Source organism: Urocampus carinirostris, chromosome 1 (assembly GCF_059441175.1).
Source record: "Urocampus carinirostris isolate Australia breed hairy pipefish chromosome 1, RoL_Ucar_1.0, whole genome shotgun sequence".
Lineage (NCBI taxonomy): Eukaryota > Metazoa > Chordata > Actinopteri > Syngnathiformes > Syngnathidae > Urocampus > Urocampus carinirostris.
Window position 1 is genome coordinate 23,094,318 of NC_142349.1, and position 24,432 is coordinate 23,118,749.

The 24,432-nt window shown below is 39.6% G+C and overlaps 1 protein-coding gene and 4 non-coding genes across 5 annotated transcripts in view; all 5 read right to left on the bottom strand.

The window, feature by feature from the left end:
• srcin1a (SRC kinase signaling inhibitor 1a) overlaps nucleotides 1-11,907 on the bottom strand; it is a 176,390-nt gene extending 164,483 nt beyond the window's left edge. The window contains exon 1 of the mRNA XM_088330672.1: nucleotides 11,565-11,907. Coding sequence (XP_088186798.1) covers nucleotides 11,565-11,586 — 22 coding nt within the window. The 5' untranslated portion in view covers nucleotides 11,587-11,907. The remainder of the gene's footprint in view (nucleotides 1-11,564) is intronic.
• Nucleotides 11,908-20,957: 9,050 nt separating this feature from the next.
• On the bottom strand, nucleotides 20,958-21,039 carry trnas-gcu (transfer RNA serine (anticodon GCU)). Its single transcript has one exon. It is a non-coding gene; the product is annotated as a tRNA-Ser (tRNA).
• Nucleotides 21,040-22,229: 1,190 nt separating this feature from the next.
• On the bottom strand, nucleotides 22,230-22,311 carry trnas-gcu (transfer RNA serine (anticodon GCU)). The gene has a single exon. It is a non-coding gene; the product is annotated as a tRNA-Ser (tRNA).
• A 1,297-nt stretch (nucleotides 22,312-23,608) lies between these two features.
• trnas-gcu (transfer RNA serine (anticodon GCU)) lies at nucleotides 23,609-23,690 on the bottom strand. Its single transcript has one exon. It is a non-coding gene; the product is annotated as a tRNA-Ser (tRNA).
• A 339-nt stretch (nucleotides 23,691-24,029) lies between these two features.
• trnas-gcu (transfer RNA serine (anticodon GCU)) lies at nucleotides 24,030-24,111 on the bottom strand. The gene has a single exon. It is a non-coding gene; the product is annotated as a tRNA-Ser (tRNA).
• Nucleotides 24,112-24,432: the final 321 nt, after the last annotated feature.

Here is a 24,432-nt window from a genome sequence, read left to right on the forward strand (position 1 = left end):
TACCTCTTATGCTCCACGCGCGAGCGCCAAAACGCTCCCAGTAAGTTGCATGTTTTGAAAGCCGAGCCAGGTTGGCAAAAGGTTTAAGCCAGGGCTGTCGGACACTAAAACCTGCTAGGAAGCAAACCACCGGGCTTCAGGACTTCAGGCTGCAATCCAAGGGCCGTGAAGGTTTTTCATTCCTCAAGAACTATTACCTGTGCTGAACTGTTTTTCCAACCGTTTTGGTTCTTAAATGTTTTGTAAATCTCATGTGTAGCTTATTATTTAACATCCATATGATTCTAACCCCATTGAGTACTTCTGTGTGTCAATTCAAATATTGTGAACCGTTAGAAATAATGACTGGTAACATTCCATTGATAAAACAAAAAACAACCTGATGTAGTGGGACAGCCTTAAAAGAAATGAACTCGTCACTTCCGCTTAATTAATCAATCAATGATTATACAAGTAATTAATTGACACTACTATTCACTACTTTCCAATCGGCTATTTAAGTTGTTCCTGAGTAATTGAGTCAGTATGAGAATGTAGCTATTTTGTCATGTAACCATAAAATTATGCTATAAAGCTATGATGTGGGCGATACAGATTTGAGATGTCACAGACATAAAAACCCATGCCCAGGAAAGTGTTCTTTGAATAACTGCTGTGTCTGCTATATCGTTGTCCTTCCATTCAGCAAAAATATAAAACCATCTGTAATCTTATTTTAGACATACTTCATGACCTCATAAGAGCCGAACCCTGGACCGTGATGTTCTTCCAAATGAGCACATCAGATATTAAAGGAAGAGGCAGATGGCGAATACAGACACTGCAACAATGTAGCAGACACCCACTGGGTTAGCGACAGGATTATAGGGCCGCCTCCTTTTACCTTAATGGCAGGCTGAAGGTGTGACAATGAAATTTGATTGTTAGTGGTTGCCTGTGAATGTCTTGCATAAACTCACATAATGGATGAAACAAGAACCGGCAGAGGGAATATTGGTGCGATGTGACGACCTTCACATATCCTTGCCGCTTGACGGTGATTACCTTCTGCTATTGCATGAAGAAGGTCAAGCCCTAGAGATTTTTCTTTGTACTTGTGCAAAATACAAGCTGACACAACGATCATCCGCTAAATGATTGAATTATATATACACCATAAATAATGGAAAAAGCTCCCTACCGGATTATATTATCACATATCCGTTATCATCTTCCCTTTTTTAGATGAATTGAAACACTATTAAGACCTTAGCAGCTGTGGAAAAAAAGGATGTAATTTAATACAATTTATGTGAATACTGTCAATCAGGGATAAGCAAACGTTGCTGATAGAAGCGTAAGAAAAAGATGAGCTTTTCTCAAACAATGACATGTTTTCAATATGTAGCCAAAGCCACACGCCACTCTAAATCACTTACGGTAGTTGTATTTGCAAACTCCCATTTATCAACCAGAGATTATTCGAGGAAACACCCCTCCCAATGGTATTTTATTTAAAATTGAAGTATTTTCTTAAGGCATTTTTTGTAGATCTATATTTTTTATTTGGTTACAGGTATATACCCTCAGTCGGTAAGGACTTCATTTCTAGGTAAGATTGACCCATGGTGGCTTTTATAAAGATTTTCACTTTTTGCGTAGGGTTTTGGTCCCGATTAACCAAAAGTTTTGCCCACCCCTACTGTAATTGGTGAATCCATCATGCCCCATCTCTTTAGAGTTAAAGGTCTTCCATACAAAGAAAAATAAAAAAATACAGTTTATAATAGTGACACTAAACGCAGACCAAAGAAAACAGCTATCCTTTTTCAGTCATGCACTCATCAAGTGAGGAATTCTCAGCGGCATGAGTGTATTTCTTCCTTTTGTCTTCTTTGGTTCATGCTCCCTGGCAGTGCTTCAAAAACTGTCAATGGCACAGTGACGCTGGAGCCATACTTTTGCCGTTATAGCGTCGGACTAGGGAGATGAATGTGGGCCGGCCGATCGATCGGGAGGCGCGGACAGCATCGAGCGGCGGGTGGACTAAAAAGGGATCGGGTCCATCTCAAGGGGGCTAGGAAGAAGGATGTGACCTTTTCATCATGGCTGCCCTGATAGTTTGTGGCAGTCAGGCCGGGCGCGGCCATGGACATCACATGAGATATGCCGCCTCATCAACTGGAAGTCTGGCTGTCCTAAATCCTGCTTCTATACTCATTGATAGGGATTTCGTTCTTTTTTTAAGAAGATATTTGACTGTTACTGACTCAGGGTTCGTACACCTTTTTAATGGACAAATTCAAGAACTGTTTCCATTTTCTCCAGTACCATTAAAAGAAGAAATCTGGTTTGAACAATGTATTTTGCGGAGCCACGAATATATCTTTACATATGCAATTTTTAATTATCAGTTTGCATTTATCAATATATATGATTTTTAAATCTTGAGTAAATCACAAATATGTAAGTGCATCTGAACAATATGTGTGAAAATATTTTGGAGACAAATATCTACCCGTATGAGTGTTGGGTAAAATTATGTTAATGTGTAACATACATTTTCAATTGCAGGCTGAGCAGGGGATGAAGATGAAAAGGTTCAAGATGGTTACAGATAGCAAAACGACAAAGAAGAAAGCAGAAACAAACACCAAAACTCGAGGAAGATTAAAGCCACCAACACTGTATTCACTTTAACTTTGCTAGCATCAATCCCAGCTGCATAAATATATTTGAACAGACTAACTAAGGTCAACTTTATTCGTTGTCACGCACAGTCTGTAACCCGTACGTAAGTCAGCACCATGCAGCCATGGACAGTGATTTGAGAAACAACAAATGGACTGTTAGTTTTATATGCATATGTATTTATTTATCTATTTTCATTTATATATTACTACATGTTATGTGTTACTATCCTATCAATATTTAATAATTGCTCTCAGAGCAAATCACTAGTTTTGGGTGTTAGTAATCTATTGTGGTTACATGAATACTTTTTAAATGTAGCAACTAGTAACTGTCACTAAATACTTTTTTTTTCTTCAGTAACGCGTCCAACACTTGTCAAGATATTGAAACATTTTGATTATGGTCTTAAATGTCCAGGAACACAAACAGAAAATGTAAAGAGTTCTTGAGGCTTAGTTGCAGAGGAAAAGCGTGAACCTATTACTCATGAGTGTTGATCAGGAGAATTGAAAGCATTATGAACATGAAACGTGGCAATGGTTTAAACGCAATAACGAAGCAAAGTGAGTCTAAATCCTCTCTCTTGCCCAGAGGCAGTTGAGATACGAGGAAGGAATATTTGGAAATTGCAAATGTGATCTTTCATCACCGTCAATTTGGGTATTTCGGGTCACGGTTGCCCAGATGGAATCGAGTAATGCCACCCAGCCACGAGGCAAATGGTAGATGAGTGTAGAACCACAACACAATGAGTGATAAGTTGGATCCAGTTGGGAACAGAAGGGGGCTAATCTGGGCCCGGAAACATCAGCGCCTGCGCCGTCTGCTTTGTATTCCTGCCAGAGCATCTGGGGAATGAAAATCTGTGTTGATAAGAGGTAGAATGTAGGAGGGAACCATCAGGAAGGGAAAAAGAAAACTATTACTGCTTCTGCCAGCGCCTCGCTAACGTTGCCAAACTCATTTCCTCCAAAAGCATCCTTCGCTCATTGCTCTTTGTTCTCTACGTGAGCACTCACGATCGCCTCGCTCAGCAAAATATGCAAGGCAGTGGCGAACTGGCCAGGATTTTACCCCACAACTATGTGAGAAAAACTAGTGGCACACACTGCAAACTAATACAGCATGGATGAGTAACAGGGTTCGTCAGCCTTTTTAATGGTCAGATTCAAGCACTTTTTAGGGACTTTCAAAGCCAATTTTCCAATTTCTCCACAACCATTACAGTAAGAAATGTGTTGTGAATCAATTGACAGCCCTGTTGTTTGAGGTCACTGATCTCTGTCTATAGGAAAACGAACCAGAAGATTTGATAAATCCTAGGACAAGTATTAAACAGGCAGCTATTGTTCACTAAATGGGGCAGAGAAAATGTAAATGAAAGGGAGTTTCTGTGCCCAGTTTCATTAGTATTTGGTCTATGTTGTAGCAAATGTTCTTGTTTCTTTCATACTTTACTTTCATACTGACAGTACTCAATGAAAATGTAAATGGTCTGTATTTATATAGCATATCATATGTTTATACATTATATATATATATATATATATATATATATATATATATATATATATATATATATATATATATATATATTGTATATTATTATATAATGTATATTATATATTATTATATATATATATTGTATATTATTATATAATGTATATTATATATTATATATATATATATATATATATATATATATATATATATATATATATATATATATATATATATATATATATATATATATATATATATATATATAATGTATAAACATATGATATGCTATATAAATACAGACCATTTACATTTTCATTGAGTACTGTCAGTATGAAAGTAAAGTATGAAAGAAACAAGAACATTTGCAACAACATAGACCAAATACTAATGAAACTGGGCACAGAAACTCCCTTTCATTTACATTTTCTCTGCCCCATTTAGTGAACAATAGCTGCCTGTTTAATACTTGTCCTAGGATTTATCAAATCTTCTGGTTCGTTTTCCTATAGACAGAGATCAGTGACCTCAAACAACAGGGCTGTCAATTGATTCACAACACATTTCTTACTGTAATGGTTGTGGAGAAATTGGAAAATTGGCTTTGAAAGTCCCTAAAAAGTGCTTGAATCTGACCATTAAAAAGGCTGACGAACCCTGTATATTATATATATATATATATATGCTAATTAACAGTCCTGGACTTGATTCAAAAAGCTCCAGCAGTACAAACCTTCATGGACAACAACATCGCCTGAAGCTTAAAAGTGGATGTTACACTAATGAACCAAATACGGTGACTTCAAATATTGGAAGCACGGCTATCGGATTTCATCCGGCAAGTCTGCCGCTCTCGCAAGGGTCAATTATTATCCGACATGTCCCGAAAACACAAAGACGATGGCAGCCGCGGAACATTGCGTCACCACCAGCCAATCACATGCCTGAAATGTCGTGTCTTTGTGCAGCGGGAACCAGCAGGTGCATCGCAGCCAATAAGGGAGTGTAAACACTGCTTGGGATCTGTCTTGAAAATAAGGCTCCATAAAAAGAGGGTTCATGCAAGGGTTCGCTGTTCATGTATCTCGGAGAAACATGCCAGCCTGAGCTGCTCATGGAAAGGAAGAAAAGAAAAACACATTTAAGGTGATCAGGGGGATGTGAACTGAAATGTAAATATGTGTGGTTGTTAAATAATGTTTTTCATTAAGAGAGCACTAAACGGGAACATCAGCAGTAAATCCACTTGATTTTGCAGGATTGATTACGACATTAGGATCCCATAAAAAAATACTGCCCTTAATAAAAGGATTTAGGTGACACTTTCAAGGCGGTGTTGAAAGTTATTGCACGATTTAGGTGTTTTGCATTTTTGGCACGGAAAGGATTTGAATTATATACAGTATTGCAATATGGGAGAAGAACACTCCACAAAATGTGAAAAACCACAAAGTAGAAACGTTTATTTATTCGTTAGTTTATTTATTTATGTATTTATTTATGTATTTATTTATGTATGTATTTATTTACCAGCTCGGTGGCCTTGGGGGTATTGCGCCCGCCCTGAGACTCGGAGGTTGTGGTTCAAGCCTCGGCCGAGTCATACCTAAGACTTAACACTTGGTACCCGTTGCCTCCCTGCGAGGGGGCTGGGAATCCACTCCTCTGAATCAATCTCCCCAAAACAGTCAGAAATGACTCTAGCTACCTCCTGCTAGGGGGATATGGCTGTGGTATACTGTGTATATATATATATATATATATATATATATATATATATATATATATATATATATATATATATATATATATATATATATATATATATATATATATATATATATATATATGTGTGTATAATGTATTTATTATTTTTTCATTACTCAAGAACAAATCCTATTGAAAGGTCAAGTCGAGTCATGTTTAATTGTATAGTCCTTAATCACAAAGAGTCTCAAAGGGCTGCACAGATCAAAGACTATTGCAAACTACAGACCAATATGACACCATCCCCTCATCTAACACCTACATGAGGGCAAATAATACACATATTATCAACATAAAATATAGTTTATTCATATGCTATAGAGTAGAAGTGTGTTTTAAGCTTAGATTTAAACATTTACACTGAGGTTTCAGATGGAATCTTAGGGGGAAGAGCATTCCACAGCACCGGCGCCCAGATGGAGAACGCTCTCGAACCTGCGGATCTCTTCTTGGCTCTTGGGATCACTAGTAGACCAGCTCAAGTATTTGTTTATTAAATAAAAGTACTGTACTTAATGTTGTTTTTTCAAAAATAATTTAAGTATGCACCCAATCCACTTCACTTTAAATTATATTTTGCCGCCATCATGTGGATGTTATGGAAAACTGCATTTACCTTCATATTCAGTCCTACATAAATCATATATCCTTTCATTTTCAAACATGTTTGAAAAAGCGCCAGGGAGCCACTAGAAAGCGCCAAAGACCAGCATGTGGCTCCTGAGCATGATTAGTGCATTGAAAGATCCAACTTTGCTGGCATTAGAAAGCATCTTCCTCTGTTTAGCCAATTACAATGTTGAACACAATGCCCAATGAAAATCCATGAAGCATCAAACCAGCGATAACCAAACCACGAAGTAGTGAGTTGTCACTGAACTACAGTATTATCAGAATAAAGAAATTAGTGCACTTAGCATTGGAAAGCATGTCATTGTTCAGTATATTTGCTTTATTAAATGACCAAGAACCGTAACATTCATCAATATTTTTTTATACTACAAAAAAAGTTACGATATAGTAAATAAATTAATTTCTTTCACTGGCAGATAATTCTTACGGCTTTGAAGTATTATCTTTGGTTTTTTTTTCTATAAAAACCGGATAAAGATATAATTAACTTGAAAAATAGAATAACAATTTAGTCAAACACGAAAAATACCGCAAATGTATTAACCAAAACAAATGAGCAATAGTGACCACAAATGATAAGTAGAGCTTTATACTGTCAATTTAGGCAGGATGATAATTTACTCTTTAAAAAAATGTGATACCTCTTGATGGATGTTGTACCTTGAGATTTTTTTTATGAAAAATAGTGTGCCTTGGATCAAAAAAGTTTGAGAAACACTGGGCTACAGTGTGAGGGAGAAATTGACAATGGAAGTCTATAATAAAATATTATAAACATGTATAATCTGATCTACATTTTTTGGGCATTGAATGTTTAGTTTAGTTGGATGACAATTTTCTGTTCCCAAACCATGACTTAAAGTTGTTTTTTGTTGTTTGGAATGTGGGATCACCACAGAAAATAAAAAAATAGGAAGTACATTTTGTTATATTATGTCAATTAAGAAGAGGTGAAATACCAACATATCTGAAATTCAGGTATTTATAAAAAACAAAAACAAAACACAACAGTGTAAAGAATGAAAAAGAGCAGATATGGTCTAATAGTACCCAATAAAAATAGTTACAAAGCCACTGTTGTCCTTGAACATGCTTTTCATTTTCTTAAATATGAGTCAATTGTATGCTATACTCATGATTACTATGTAAAAAAAATCAATTTACAGACATTCTCATCCTTTTTGGTTTGTACCTGGAGCGGCCCGCAACAAAGCATGGAAGAGCTGGAATGAAGATCAGCAAATCTGAGACCATGATTCTAAGCCAGAAAACGGTAGGATGCCCTCTCCGGGTCAGGGATGAAACACAGCCCCAAATGGAGGAGTTCAAGTATCTCTGTGTCTTATTCACAGGTAAGGGCAATAAAGCTTTCCTAAAGCGAAAGATGAACAGATGCATTTGGTATCTGCTGTCATGTAGACACTGTAATGGTCCATCGTGGTGAAGAAGGAAATGTGATGAAAGGCAAAACTCTTAATCTACCAGTCAATCCACAATTCTACCCTCAGCTATGGTCATAAACTGTGGATAGTGAACAAGATCCTAAATGCGTGAGAATGAAATGTGTTTCCTCCGCAGTATGTCCTTTAGAGATAAGGTGAGAAGCTCGGTCTTCTGGGAGGGACTCAGTGTAAAGCCACTGCTCCTTCTTGATGAGAGGGGCCAGTTGAGGTGTCTCGAGCATCTGTTAAGGATACGTCCTTGACACCTCGATCTGGAGGAGTTCCGGGCATGTCCCACTGGCAGGAGGCCCCAGGAATGACTGAGGACACCTTGGTCAGGATTGCCCATCCCTGTAAGGACTGCTGCCAAGAGTGGAAGAAGATGGATGGATGGATGGATGGATGGATGGATGGATGGATGGATGGATGGATGGATGGATGGATGGATGGATGGATGGATGGATGGATGGATGGATGGATGGATGGGTGGGTGGATGGATGGATGGATGGATGGATGGATGGATGGATGGATGGATGGATGGATGGATGGGTGGATGGATGGATGGATGGATGGATGGATGGATGGATGGATGGATGGATGGATGGATGGATGGATGGATGGATGGATGGATGGATGGATGGATGGATGGATGGATGGATGGATGGATGGATGGATGGAAAAGAGATGCAATTGAATTTATTCTTAATATTGTCCATTTGTTTATTCAATGCCTACCTTTGAAGGAACACAACATTCTGCAAATTGTCCGGCACTATGTAAATTTCCAAGTAATTACCACACTAAAAAACACAGCAGCAGTTTTGAAGACTCATTTATAGTATTACTTACTATTCCGATGCTGTTTATGTTTCTTCCCCAACATTATCTCTCAAGTCATATTCTTGCACATAAGTCCACTATTCTTTTTCCCTTTTGAACTTGCGTCTCAAAGTGGCATTGCAGGAAAGGATAGAGAGATTTAAAAAGGAGATGAACACCAAGGTTAGCAGGATCAGTCATCTGTGGACAATGGCATCATAGTCTGCTGCGCGAGCTGATGCCGGGTTTAACGCTCTGCTCGACTCAAACTATTCCCCAGCTCGAGCCCGCCACTGTGACGTCTAATGGGCTTACTTCCATTTGCCACGGCTGCCAGCGGTTGGAGGCCCCGCCTGCTCCAGCAGCACGTTGTGCCAGATTAGCGATGTTCGACTAATTGCGCTTAATTGCCACCAGTGGCGATGGTACTTTAAGTGCACGTGCGTTTGTGTTATAGAATTATTTGACCCAAGGGTTCCAGATATGAGTCAATTGTTACACGGTCAAAGAGAAAACTAGCAATGCGTGACAAATTTTGTAAAATTGCGGCTACTGACTATTTATCCAGTGACTATAAAATCGCCACCAAAACGTGCAAAGGCAAGAAAAACGAGTCACATCAGTTGTGACAGACACAAGGCTTTAGCGTAATAAAGCATGAAATCAAATAAACTGCATAGTGCAAAAGGTCTAAACACGCTTAAGTCGGCCTTCACCTGAATGTGAACCGAGTAAGCTCCGGAATGAGACAGAAGTAACGTGCCTTTCCCTCGCTGAAGCGGAATAAAAGATTCCAGGGGTTGTTGAGCACTTACGATTCTCCTAAATGACGACCTCATTCCAGCGCTTTGCCACTGACGAGACCCTCGGCATCTACGCACCACTCAGCACTTGTGATTTTTGTGTCCTCCTATCATTCCTTTGGGTCTTCACATGGCTTCCCAGAAACCCACTCAACAGTCAAACTAAATGACGTCTGAAAATAAAGCCTTTACATTCTCACGCGTCACGTCAGTTGTTCATTTTCACACCCCCACGCTTGTCGTGATTTTCCCTTCACTTTCTGTCTTTGAATGGAGCCCATTAACAGCAGTACGGTCCAGCAATCAGAATTTGGATCGGCACCCGATGTCTATTTCACCCAGTGCTCAGCCAAAGCAATGAGATAAAGGTTATATTTGTTCCATTTGTGGCTTTACTGGGAGGGAGCAGAGAAGATCGAGATTTTAGGTACGTTGTTACACTGTAGAGGGAAGTAAAAGAGCAGGTGGTGCGTGATATGAAATTTCCAACCTCCTAAATTATTTAGAATGTTCTAGCATCACCACGTACAGTACATGCATTTGTTTTGAGGTATCGAAAATAGAGCCTAGTATGATGGATGATTGAAATGCATGTGACCATTTAACATTTGAAAACATGCTTTCTTCCAATTCTGGGTTGAGCTGCAGGTTGGTACTTGTATTTAAGGTATAGAATGAGTCAATTGATGTATTATAGTCCCACAAAATTCTATTTAGAGTCATTTGTGGATTATGCTGATGTAGTAATATATATAGGTCAGGTTTAAACAGCAATTAGAATGAAACAGTGCACAAGCCTACAATTAATTTCGCAATTGAGTTTGTGTTTCATCTAGTTGACTCTGGATAAGGGGAGGAGAGCACACTGGACTTGCCAGTAATCAGTAGCAGGGTAGACAACCAAACAATTGCACTCATACGTTAATTTAAATCTTTTAAAAAACCGAACAAGTATATTTCTGCAAAAGCAGAGAACGACGATGAGCCTACAAAAAAGCCCAGCCATAATTTGAGCTCGAAACCCAATTCGTTTCAAATGTGAGGCAGAGGTGCTACTCACCATTGCCACTGTGATGCCCAGGATGGTCACAAAATGTGACAAGCGGTGCTCATCCAACAGAGGCAAATACTATGAAGTAAATTGCCATTTTTATCCATCCATCCAGTTTCTGAACCGTCTATTACAACGAGGGTGTGCTGGAGCCAAACCAGGCTGTCTTTAGGCAGTGGGCAGGGAACACCCTGAACGGGTTGTCAGCCAGTTGAGGGACCTCTGAACTATGGGGTTGACCTGCAAACCACTCATCCGCCGTGCCACTGTTGCCATTTTTCAAATCAATCTCAGTCGGTTTGGAGGTGTTTAGAGGAAACTGGCCAAGGTAACCTCAGCTGAGGTAAGGTACGCTAAGCATACAGGCCGCAGTATTATCTCATTAAGGCTTGCCCCGACCTTCAATTAGATTTGTCATTGGCAGGCCTGCAACGTGCCCCTCACTGAGAATATAGGACTACTGGCGACAGAAGGATTAGGGGTTCCTCTGGAAATTCCTTCTTTTGAAATGATCCCCTTCTGGGGTGCAGAGTTAAAGACAATTTATTCACTCGACAATTATGACAATTATGAATCTTGTTAAGTGTTGTTTACTCTGCTATCACCATCTTGTTAACAAGAGCTTGTTTTTCTGGAGCTTGTGGTCCAGCACACCGGCACTTACACTCGCACCACCTGCTTATAACCTCATTATGCCCCCCAGCCCCAAGCACAACTAACCCAAGCTGAGCTTTACCCGAACCACTTGCAGTCAGCATCCCCCTGCGCGGCCCAGCATCCCCATACAGAAGAACCGTGTGGTTCTCAGCAGGTTGCAACGCACAACACACACACAAACACATCGTAAAAATAAAAAAACTGAAGGTTTGACATGCCTTGAGATGGTGCATTTCCCATGCTGCGTCAAGGAGCGCTGCAGCCCTAACAGCAATCGCGTTTCCCCTTTCCACCTTGTTCCGCTCCGAGGAAAGGTCGCTCCTTGTTCTCGCGCCGGGCTCCGGCTTTCAGTGGCTCTACTCCCGCTTTCTTCCTTTTTGTCCCTTCGCCTTTTCTCGGACTCGCTTTCCTTTTGCTGAGATGGCCGCAGTTCAGCGGCGGTGCTCCCCGACAGCGTTAACCGTGTGTACTTGGGTGTGCATGTGTGCGTGCATGCATGTGTGTGGAGTCTGTGTGTGTGTGTGTGTGGTGCGTGTGCGCGCACGTGTGTACGCGTGTAGGTGCCAGCACGTGAGCGTGTGTATGGGTGTGTGCAGGGAGCGCCTGGGTAGGAGGTAGGGAGGAAGAGAGTGAGAGAGAAAGAGAGAGAGAGAGAGAGAGAGAGAGAGAGAGAGAGAGAGAGAGAGAGAGAGAGAGAGAGAGAGAGAGAGAGAGAGAGAGAAGGAAGGGGGCGTTCTCTACTGAGCATCATCACAAATATTGGGAAAAGAAGCACAAATCATGATAAATTCGTCATTCATTTTTCCCTGGTTCCTCATTTAAGATAATACCCCTTATGTTCGTGTTCACCTTTATCTGGTGGTTCAAAGTAAACTTTACCCGATTGCTGTATGGTTTAAATTTGTAACAATAAATAGAGCTTGCATGGTATACCACACAATTCTGTAAAATTCAGGGTGCTGGATAGTGAGGTAAAGACATTATATTGACTTCGCAACATGATTTGCACAAGAAGAGGATTTAAACCCATGAAAGCACAATGAATTGGAAATTAATCACCTCAAAGTCTCTGTCACCCCTTCCTCTAAATTTCATCCAATGTAACTGATGAGATAAGATCTACGCAATGCCGATGGAATTGATGTACTGGAAGACATTGTAACAATGACAATTTCTGACGCAGGATGTTACAAGATATTTTAGAAGATTCAACTATTGACTTCATGAACCGAATAGTTCATGAAATTGTATCCCATAATCAAGGAAAAGAGGATTCCAAGCCATGAGTGCGACGCACAGGGGTTTAGCAGTCCAGTGCCTTCACCTCTCAGCCACATTGTCCTGTTTGACTAGAGTAATATTTTTCAACCTTTTTTGAGCCAGGGCATGTTTTTTACATTGGAAAGATTTTGCGGCATACTACTAACCAAAAATGTTATAAAATGACACTGAACAGCAATGTTCCCTCTAATTTTCCACGGGACTGAGTGTTCACACAAAGTCGGTGAGCAACGCTTGAAACAACCGTGAGCAACAGCAATCCCAAGTGTGGCAACTAAGACATTATCAAACATGTCCAAAACTTGAGTTTCTGGCAATGCAAAAAAAAAAATTTCACTTTTGAATAAATTGACTAATGTATTATTTCAAAGGTTGTATGGCCTACAAACGTCATTTGTTTTTACAATTCTTTCAAAAGATTTCCATTTCTTTTTTTTCCTGGTATCTTTTGTCACATAATACTAACATTTTGGGGGGCGTATTTAGTCAGTTGCACGATACACAACTGTATTTAATCACATTTTTAGTGGAAGTACAATGTTTGCAACAAGATTGACCTGGTATAATTGGAAGTTATTTAAATGCAACACAAAGGTTTTCTTCTTTTTCCTTGTTTTTTTCTATTTTTTTTCTTGAAAAAAAATCTCATTGTGTTTTTTTTTCCTAACAGTTACTTTTTTCTTTTTATTCAGTATTTACTTTTTTTCCTTTGTTTCTTTCTTTTCTTTTTTCAGTTTTTTTCTGAATTTTCTCGTCTTTTTTCTCTTCCTTTTGTTTCTTTTTTTTCTCAGCTTTTCACTATTTTTTCATTTTGGTATTTTTTTCTTTTTTGTTCTATTCCCCCTTCCTTTAAGTCATTTTGTGCATAATTTTACACAATATTTGGTCATATTGGGATGAAAGAAGCAAAAACAACCTGAGGAGCCGTTTAGGACCTCTTAGTGAGTCGAGCCGAAGAAGCCGGTTCTCGAAAAACACTACTGACTATACTCAACTTCGTTCTACTTCCACCTTGACTTCCAAATACCGCATTTAGAACACAACGTCAGGGGATCCTTCATGCACTGTAACTTTGACTTAATTCGCTTCTTAACTAGCAATTTCGAGCCCTGATTTTTGTGAGCTGGATAGATTTTCTTGTGCGCGGAAAAGCTCTGGGTAGTGCGCAATTGCGCACACACGCAGCTTAGAGGGAACATTGCACTGGCTAGATTTTCTTGTGCGCTGAGAATGTGTGGGCAGTGCGCGATAGCGCACATGCGCAACTTAGAGAGAACATTGCTGAACAGTATGTTTAATTACAATGCAATTTATAATACCCCCAGTTTTTACAGCACAGACACGTGACAATGACAAAATATTTGCAGAAAATGATTCGTAAATATTTTATAGAATTTTAAATTTTAAAAAGTGACATTGGATAATTTCTCACGGCACACCTGACGATCTCTCACGGCACAATAGTGTGTTGCGGCACAGTGGTTGAAAATCACTGGACTAGAGTACCAAACATTTTATTTTTTCTATTTGGAGCCATAGATGTACTATATTTTTTTTTCAAAGTGGGAAAAAAATAAACGTTATAGTCTTAGATTTGCAGTACCGAATGTACAACATGATAGGTATTCGACAAGAAAAGCATTCAAACCCATGACCGCAGAGCACAATGGATTAGACTTCTGCGACCTTAACCTGTTCAACTGCAATACCAAATGTTTATCTTTTCATTTAAAGCTAGAAATGCAATGGTATTGCATGCCAAGTTACTGTAACTGATAAAAGAAAGCTGTTAGATTTGAGGTACTGGAAGAAAGTTTTGCAATATTAACTTAATGAACAGAATATATCAAAAAATTGCATCCCATCATCAACGGTAATGGGATTTGCACACATAAGTGCAAAGCAAAATGGTTTAGCAGTCCATCGTCTTAACGTCTCGACCACCCTGCTACACTGCAATACTACAGTATACGTTTTTATTTATTTTACGCAATATCAAAAGCAGTGCTTTTGATCTAATATGATTGATAGGAAATCAACAATACATTGCTGTATTATTTGTGGTACTGGAAGACAGTTAAGAAATACTGACCTATCAATAATAGATATTTCACATCATCCTTTAGAATAGGAATCCAAACCATGAGTGCAGAGCATTGCCTTAACTTTTCAGCCACCGTGCCCTTTTAATCTGAAACGTTTTCTTTAGAATTGAGACTATAAATGTGTCTCAGGCTTACTATACTTTGATCCAATATGAATGATGAGAAAGTGATGACCCGTCAATGTCCAGACCTAAAACACGCATCCGATTCCTCCACCGGTATCTACTGTAACTGCTTGAGGGATGGAATATTAAAATGCAACATCTCTACCAGGAAACCTGGTTAATGAAGTTTGGTGCCCTGGCAAGGTAAACAGATTACAAATACTTCAAATAAACCTAGAGTGATAACATTACTTAGTGATGAATACACCTGGAAACTGGAAGCAACTTTTCAGTGTCTAATCAGTTTATTTCTAACAGAGAATCCAAAACCCCCATGACAGGCAAAATGTCTTTTTATATATTTGGTTAAAAATGTTTAGGTATAAATAATGAAACAATTAATTTATATACACTACTGTTCAAAAGTGTGGGGTCACTAAGAAACGTCCATATTTTTTAAATGAATATCCCTGCTGTTTTCAATGAAGATAACAAGAAACTAATCAGAAATCCACCCTAGCTAGTTAGAGCAGCTTTAAAAATGAACCTTCCCTTGAACTAGGCAATTGTCTGGAACATCAGAATGGCCTGAAAATGAGAACGTTTATGCGAAACTCAAGAGTCTCTGCTTGTTTTAATAAATTAAGGCTATTTCATGCAAGAAATTGCTGAGAAACTGAAGATCTCCTACAATGGTGAGTACTACTCCCTTCCGTTATCTGATTAGAGTTTTTGATACAGTATGTTTTTCGAGCAGGTTAAAAATGTTTTTCTCCAAATTAATTTAAGTATGCGTGAAACGGACAGAAGTAGATGGATGCTTTTTTTATTGAAAGCATAATTTGTGTATTTTGGCAGATGGGCAGAGGACCAAAACTAGTCAAACTGCATTTCAAGGCATCACTATATTTGATTTACAGCAGGTATGTTGAGTCTGTGAAATTGTGTGTGACTGAAAATTCCCAACTTGAAACAGAAAAGAAAATGTCAGGGGTTGGAAAGATAAAAGTGAATCTGATATTATTCACAAAGGGGTATAGATTAATAATTTATTCACCAGTGATGGGTCGCGGGGGCCTGAAAGGCCTTCTCTGCTGGCCTAAAATATATTTTTGAATCATCTCATGTCCAATATATTTTGTCTATCAATACCTATTAAACAATTCTAAATTGTCAGCTTCAATGCATTGCTTGTCACAGACCAGGAACCGAGACGGGACCCAATTGCATTCATTTTACTCAGTTTTTATTAAGAAGGAGAACAGGACTTGCATCCACGATCCAATGATCGTCGGTCATGGGTAGCAGATAGCAGGAACGCGGAAGTGGCCCTTACGTGTCGAGCGAGGGTAGTCGTTGACAGCGAGAAAAACACGTCGATGGCCGGGGCAGAGGAGCAAAATCATAAACGGGTCCAGAAAAGAGGTCGGCAACAGGTATCAGACTGAAAACAGGGCTGGATAGAGTCGGAGAGTCACAAAAGCTTGCCTAGCTTCGGGCATAGGTTCGCAGACAATCTGACGGGTTCTTTCAGGAAGCCGGGAGTTTAAAAAGAGTCCAACAGCCAATCAGGGTCCGTGGCTGTGGGCGCAAACGGGGCAGCCTCAGGTGCCCCGCATCAGTAATCATGATATTGCTTCTCCCTGTTTGTGCTGCTTTTGGATGTCTCATCTCATCTCATTAGCTGCGCCACTTATCCTCAGTAGGGTCTCGGGGGTGCTGGAGCCCATCCCAGCAATCATCGGGCAGTGGGGGACACCCTGAACTGGTTGCCAGCCAATCGCAGGGCAGCTTTTGGATGTATGCTTTCATATTTAACCCTTTGATGCATGACCTACCTTTACATACACTCTTCCAGGAGTGGGGTTGAAAATTAGTGGGGGGGGAATACTAATGACATCATTTCATTAACATAAGGAAGACCTGGAATAATTTTACAATTTTTTTCAAGATTTTGAAGAATAACAACCCTAAGGGTCATTTTTGATCCTTCCTTTGCACTTAACCAATCACACTTCAGCCATTAGTCATTGCTAAGCTCCGAAATCTACGTGAAGGTCTAGACAAAAGGTTCTGAAGACCGTGCCCCATAATGTCAGTCTTCGAGAAAGCTGTTTGTTTGGCCAATCAGATTCCAAGTTGGTGTCTGAAGGTCAGCTAAAGGGTCTTGAGGAACGTCACCCGTTTAGCAAACTATGACTGGCTAGGGGGGCAGTAGTCTACCTAAGTGATATTGCCAACAGCCGTTAAACAAGAAATTCATATTATTGTGTTGATTTAGCTGGTCGATTAAAAGGTCGGACAACTCTGAAGCGAGCAAGCCTTTTGCAAGTGGGAAAAGGTTTTGTCCTCCACTTTCGAGCCGGTTGGGCCTAAAATGTCCATAATTACGTTCGGGCTAAGCATCTCTCTCTGCCTTTTTTATGATCCACCTGTCGTTGTTCTTCTGTTTATACAATGTTTATTCTGTGTATTGCATGTCCGCGGAGCGCAGGGCTCTTCGCTCATAGAGCCGATTCATTCGCGAAAATCACATCACTAAATCAGACCGGAGCTGAAGGGGTAGGTGTAACTGGCACGGTCCGCCACTGGCATTTACACATTGTGCATAAGTGAAAAACTGCAGACCAGTGTGTCCTGCATGTCTAGCTTGTCTCTATGTCGCCACCTTCCTGCCGCTTATCTGGTCGGCAGGGACTGTCTACCCAAAAACACACATAATCCCTACAGTTATCATTTTTGCATGTGTTCACCATCTTGTGTTTAACTACAGAGGTATCAGTGATAAATGGTATCCAATGAACCTAAGGAACCAGCATTCCCGTGGGTAATGAGCAAATGCAGCCCCAAAAGAAACATTTCTCTTTGATAGAATATGATTAACTTCATAATTAGGTGGCTAACAAAAACAAAACGTTGCTATATTTCTAGCTTTTGCTTTGCTTACTCCCCAACTGACGGTTTTATTGCTTTGTTTCGTGCCATGTAAAGAGAGCAGACACCAAACACTCACAAAGCTTTATGTAGCGCTCTCTATGTCTGATTGTAAAATAAATCATAATCAGCTGGAATGGGCATTAACAGTTCTTTTGGGCCGAAAGCGTCCAAATGAAAATGGATTTCTTTAGGACCTTGCTAATAGAGTTGTAACGATAACAAAAATGACATATCATAAATGTTTTCACACCGCCTTCAATCTCATATGGTAAGGCCCCACTGACTACTATACTTTGGGTACAATATCGCTGTTAAGGAAAAGCTGTAAGATTTGAGGTGCTGAAATAAACTTCAATGTAAAATCAATTATAGGTCACAATATCCATGAAGAATAAACTTGGATATGTTTGTAAAGAAGTGTTTTGAAACCTTAAAAAGACACTGCGTAATTCTGACCAACGGATGTTGCTTTGTGTTGTTTAGTGTAATAAAAACAAGTGCTAATAAGCACAAGGAAGGATACAAACTAAAGAGACTCAAAGGGACCAAAACTGCAGTATTTTTCTTTTCATTTTTCTTCACACTCTTTCTCAATGTTTTGGGCTTTTGGGAAGGTACACTTAGCTGAAAGATGGTTGACAATCATGTCACCTCCCACCAGGTGAGCCTCATGTTATGTAAAATAATTACAAATTTATTGATGTACAATTAAAAAGATACACGTTTATCTGATTGTTTATGTATTTTTGCTTATTATTCAAATCAATGTGTTTTTTTTCAAATTAATTAAGTTTTTTACCATTAGGAGGGACTACATAATGCACAATGTCACTATCAAACTGTCAGACTCCCTAGAAGGTTTTCTTCGGCTCTTGATATGATCTTAAACCATTATTGTATCATACACTAGAAATCAGTGTTTTGTTTTCACTGTACACTACTTCTCCCTGCATTTATCATAGAATAATGAATGCTACAATATGTTACAAAAAATGTAAACAATAATCTAAGAGAAAGCATTCCAACCATGGGTACAAAGCAAAATATATTAGCAGTCCATTGCCTAAAGCTCTGGGCCACCTCATCAACGTAGATTCTTTTGAGAAGTATGGTATAACCCAGTGGTTCCCAAAGTGGGCGGTACCGTCCCGTTGGGGCGGTGGAAAGATCTGGGGGGGTTGAGGAAGAAGAGGGCGGTAGGGGGGGCGGCAGTCCGAAGTCAGAAGTTTGAAGGTTTGTTTGACGATTTGTACATAACACGTTAGGGCTGTACGATTAACCGAAATCGAATCGACATCGCGATGTGACGTAGTGCGGTTGTGAAACAGCAAAGCACCGCGTTTTTTTCAAGGTTTTGTAGTGAGTGATGGAGTTTTGGTCAATCAAAATTGTTATTGTTCAAGTTTTAAAAGCGCTGAACAATCGGAGGCAAGTTTTAATAATGGCACAAGCCAATAAATGCGATTTAAAGTTTGTACGCACCACATCATGCCACACACACCGTGTGAGCTCATTGAGTGTCATGGCGGACTCCTTAAACATAGTCCCAGAGTTAACAAACTGTATGCGTAGTCGCTATGTCCAGAGGAAACGCAAGTCATTTGTGCCAGCACCTTAAAAATGATCACATATTAAATTACACGGAAAAAAGTATTACAAGTAATAGATGAAGAAAGAGCATCTACAAGTGGACTAAGAGGTAAACAAACCCCCATCAAAGCGGCATTTGCGACCTTCACGCCGTACGAAAAAAGTTCGCAAAGGGCAAAAAAATAACCAATGCTGTTGTGACTCTAGCTAAAAAGGTTTAATAGTGTCCAACCCCAGAACTGCATTATCGATTCGAGGTAACACTTTTTATTTATCTAAGTTAATACGTGAATTGTTATCATAAAAGTAATATAGTAGCAGTAGTGTAAATAAGTTAGCAAGAATGGTGGATTTGAATTAATACTTGAATACCTTTCTTGCACTGATGAACATGCTGCAGTAGCACATGGTAAACGTTAGATTACACTCATTGCAGACATGTCATGTTTACGGCCTTAAAAGTATGTGGATTATTTACCTTGCAAAGTTTACCTTTTTGTCCATCCATCCATCCATTATCTGCTTTGCTTATCCTCAGTCGGGTTGCGGGGGTGCTGGAGCCCATCCCAGCTATGTTCAGGCAGTGGGCAGGGGACACCCTGAACTGGTTGCCAGCCCGTCGCTGGGCACACAAGGACATACAATTGGCAAATTGAAAGGAATTCTACTTGACTTGTGTTATTGGAAGAAAGTTTCTAAATTTTGACATGATAAAAAATCATATTTAGAGAAATAGTACGTCATCAGCGACGAGAATGGGCTTTGAACCCATAAGTGCAGAGCACAATGGATTAGCAGTCCATCACCCTAACCTCTCGGCCACCTCATCCTGTACCATAATCAAAAAACACCTTTTTCTTAAAATATTTTGAGGCTATGCGATAAAGCGTGATGCAATGTTGCAAAAAAAAAGATGAGAAAGGCAAAATATTGCTGTTGGATTTAAAATACTGTAAGAGATTTCAGCAATCCTGACCTCAAAAAAACGGATTCTCTAGCAAAGTTCCTATCATTGGTGAGAATTGGATTCAAACAGTTAGTAAGGAATGACAAGTTACCGTAACATACGTGAGAAATTGAAAGTATGCTACTTCACTTGAATTATTGAAAAAAAGTGTTTCAATTTTGAAATGATAAACATCATATTTAGAGAAATAGTAAGTCATCATCAACGAGAATGGGATTCAAACCCATGAGTGCAGAGCACAATGGATTAGCAGTCCATCGCCTTAATTTCCTCGGCCACCTCGTCCTGTAACATCACCAAAAAACACCTTTTTTTTTAAATAATTTGAGGCTGTGTGATAAAGCGTGATGCAATGTTGCAGAAAAAAAGATGAGAAAGGCAAAATATTGCTGCTGGATTTAAAATACTGTACTAGATTTCAGCAATCCTGACCTCAAAAGACAGGATTCTCAGGAAAGTTTAACCTACTATTGGCGAAAATTGGATTCAAACACATAGTAACGACCGACGTGTTACCGTAATATACGTGACTAATTGAAAGTATGCTACTTGACTTCTGTTAATGGAAGAAAGTTTTGCAATTTTCACATGATAAAGAATATATTTAAAGAAATGGCATGCCATCGTCGACGAGAATGGGATTCGAACCCATGAGTGCAGAGCACAATGGATTAGCAGTCCATCGCCTTAACCTCTCGGCCACCTCGTCCTGTACCATAATCATTAAACATCTTTTTGTTAAATAATCTGAGGCTACGTGATAAAGCGTGATGATTGATTGATTATTGCTCCAGCGAAGGTCGGGGGGTCCCGTCCCTGTGCGTTGAGCCGACCAGATGAACCAGGTTTTTCCAATGCTAGCGGTCTTGTGCCAGCTGTTCTGCATCCTCTACAGCAACTCTGTGTTGTTGGAGGTCGCCCGCAACGACGTCGAGCCATCGAGTGCGGGGTTTCCCTCGTGGTCGTCTCCAGCCTGCGGCCTTTGGGTCAAACTGGAGAATGGCTCGTGTCGGATGGTCTAGTGGTAGACGAAGGACATGGCCAAACCAGCGGGTGCGGCGTTGTGCGACCAAGGAAGATGCTCGGGGCTGGCACGTGCGGGCTCTGAGCTCTTTATTGGAGACTCGCTGGGGCCACCTGATGTTCTCGATGGTTCTGAGAGCCCTGCTATCAAAACCGTCGATTCTTGTGGCCAGGGTGTCGTTCAGGGGCCATGTTTCTGAGTCATAAAGCAGGATAGAGAGTACGGCGTGGTTGTATATGCGGAGCTTCGTCTTGCGTCCGATGGTCTGGTGCCGCCAGAGCGGTTTCCAGAGAGACTGCAGAGCAGATGCTGCCAGGGCTCTTCTGCGGAGAATCTCTGATTTTAGGTCCCCATTGTCTGTCACCATGGACCCCATATACACAAAGCTCTTGACAGGCTCTACGATGTCGCTACCAATTTTGATGGGAGGTGGATCTGGTCCATCACCGACATACATGAACTTGGTTTTCGTCCAATTCACTTGGAGGCCAAGCCGCGCTGCCTCTTCGCTGTAAATGCCCAGAGCGTCTCTCTGCTGGCTGTAGGAAGTGCTGAGCATGATGGTGTCGTCAGCATACTCCAGGTCAGTCAGCGTGATGCAATGTTGCAAATAAAAGATGAGAAAGGCAAAATATTGCTGTTGAATTTAAAATACTGTAAGAGATTTCAGCAATCCTGACCTCAAAAGACAAGATTCACAGGAAAGTTTAACCTACTATTGGCGAGAATTGGATTCAAACACATAGTAACGACCGACGCGTTACCGTAATATACGTGACAAATTGAAAGTATGCTACTTGACTTCTGTTAATGGAAGAAAATTTTGCAATTTTCACATGATAAAGAATATATTTAAAGAAATGGCATGCCCTCATCGACGAGAATGGGATTCGAACCCATGAGTGCAGAGCACAATGGATTAGCAGTCCATCGCCTTAACCTCTCGGCCAACTCGTCCTGTACCATAGTCAAACAACACCTTTTTCTTAAAATAATTTGAGGCTATGCGATAAAGCGTGATGCAATGTTGCAAAAAAAAGATGAGAAAGGCAAAATATTGCTGTAGGATTTAAAATACTGTAAGAGATTTCAGCAATCCTGACCTCAAAAGGCAGGATTCTCAGGAAAGTTTAACCTACCATTGGCGAGAATTGGATTCAAACACATAGTAACGACCGACGTGTTACCGTAATATACGTGACAAATTCAAAGTATGCTACTTCACTTGAATTATTGAAAGAAAGTGTTTCAAATTTGAAATGAAAAACATCATATTTAGAGAAATAGTGAGTCATCAGCGACGAAAATCGGATTCGAACTCATGAGTGTAGAGCACCATGGATTAGCAGTCCATCGCCTTAACCACTCGGCCACCTCGTCCTGTACCATTGTCAATAAACAACTTTTTTTTAAAATAATTTGAGGCTACGTGATAAAGCGTGATGCAATGTTGCAAATAAAAGATGAGAAAGGCGAAATATTGCTACTTGACTTGAGTTCTTGGGAGAAAGTTTCTCAATTTGGACACCATAAACAACACATTTAAAGAAATATTATGTCATCATATATGAGAATGAAATTTGAACCCATTAGTTCAGCGCTCAATGGATTAGCAGTCCATCGCCTTAACCACTCGGCCACCTCGTCCTGTACCATTGTCAATAAACAACTTTTTTTAAAAATAATAAGAGGCTACGTGATAAAGCGTGATGCAATGTTGCAAATAAAAGATGAGAAAGGCGAAATATTGCTACTTGACTTGAGTTCTTGGAAGAAAGTTTTTCAATTTGGACACCATAAACAACATATTTAAAGAAATATTATGTCATCATATATGAGAATGAAATTTGAACCCATTAGTTCAGCGCTCAATGGATTAACAGTACATCGCCTTAACCTCTCGGCCACCTCATCCTGTACCACCAACAAAAAACACCTTTTTTTTTAAAAAAATTTGAGGCTATGTGATAAAGCGTGATGCAATGTTGCAAATAAAAGATGAGAAAGGCAAAATATTGCTGTTGGATTTAAAATACTGTAAGAGATTTCAGCAATCCTGACCTCAAAAAACGGGATTCTCTAGCAAAGTTCCTATCATTGGCGAGAATTGGATTAAAACAGATAGTAAGGAATGACAAGTTACCGTCACATACGTGACAAATTGAAAGAATGCTACTTGACTTCCGTTAATGGAAGAAAGTCTTGCAATTTTCACATGACAAACAAAATATTTAAAGAAATAGCATCCCATCATCGATGAGAATGGGATTCAAACCCATGAGTGCAGAGCACAATGGATTAGCAGTCCATCGCCTTAACCTCTCGGCCACCTCGTCCTGTACCATAGTCAAACAACACCTTTTTCTTAAAATAATTTGAGGCTATGCGATAAAGCATGATGCAATGTTGCAAAAAAAAGATGAGAAAGGCAAAATATTGCTGTTGGATTTAAAATACTGTAAGAGATTTCAGCAATCCCGACCTCAAAAAACAGGATTATCTAGCAAAGTTCCTATCATTGGTGAGAATTGGATTCAAACAGATAGTAAGGAATGACAAGTTACCGTAACATACGTGACAAATTGAAAGTATGCGACTTCACTTGAATTATTGAAAAAAAGTGTTTCAGTTTTGAAACAACAAATATTATATTTAGAGAATTAGTATTTCATCATCGACGAGAATGGGATTCGAACCCATGAGTGCAGAGCACAATGGATTAGCAGTCCATCGCCTTAACCTCTCGGCCACCTCGCCCTATAAGATCACCACAAAACACCTTTTTTTTAAAAAATAATTTGAGGCTGTGTGATAAAGCGTGATGCAATGTTGCAAATAAAAGATGAGAAAGGCAAAATATTGCTGTTGGATTTAAAATACTGTAAGAGATTTCGGCAATCCTGACCTCAAAAAACAGGATTCTCAGGAAAGTTTAACCTACTATTGGCGATAATTGGATTCAAACACATAGTAACGACTGACGTGTTACCGAAATATACGTGACAAATTGAAAGTATGCTACTTGACTTCTGTTAATGGAAAAAAGTTTTGCAATTTTCACATGATAAAGAATATATT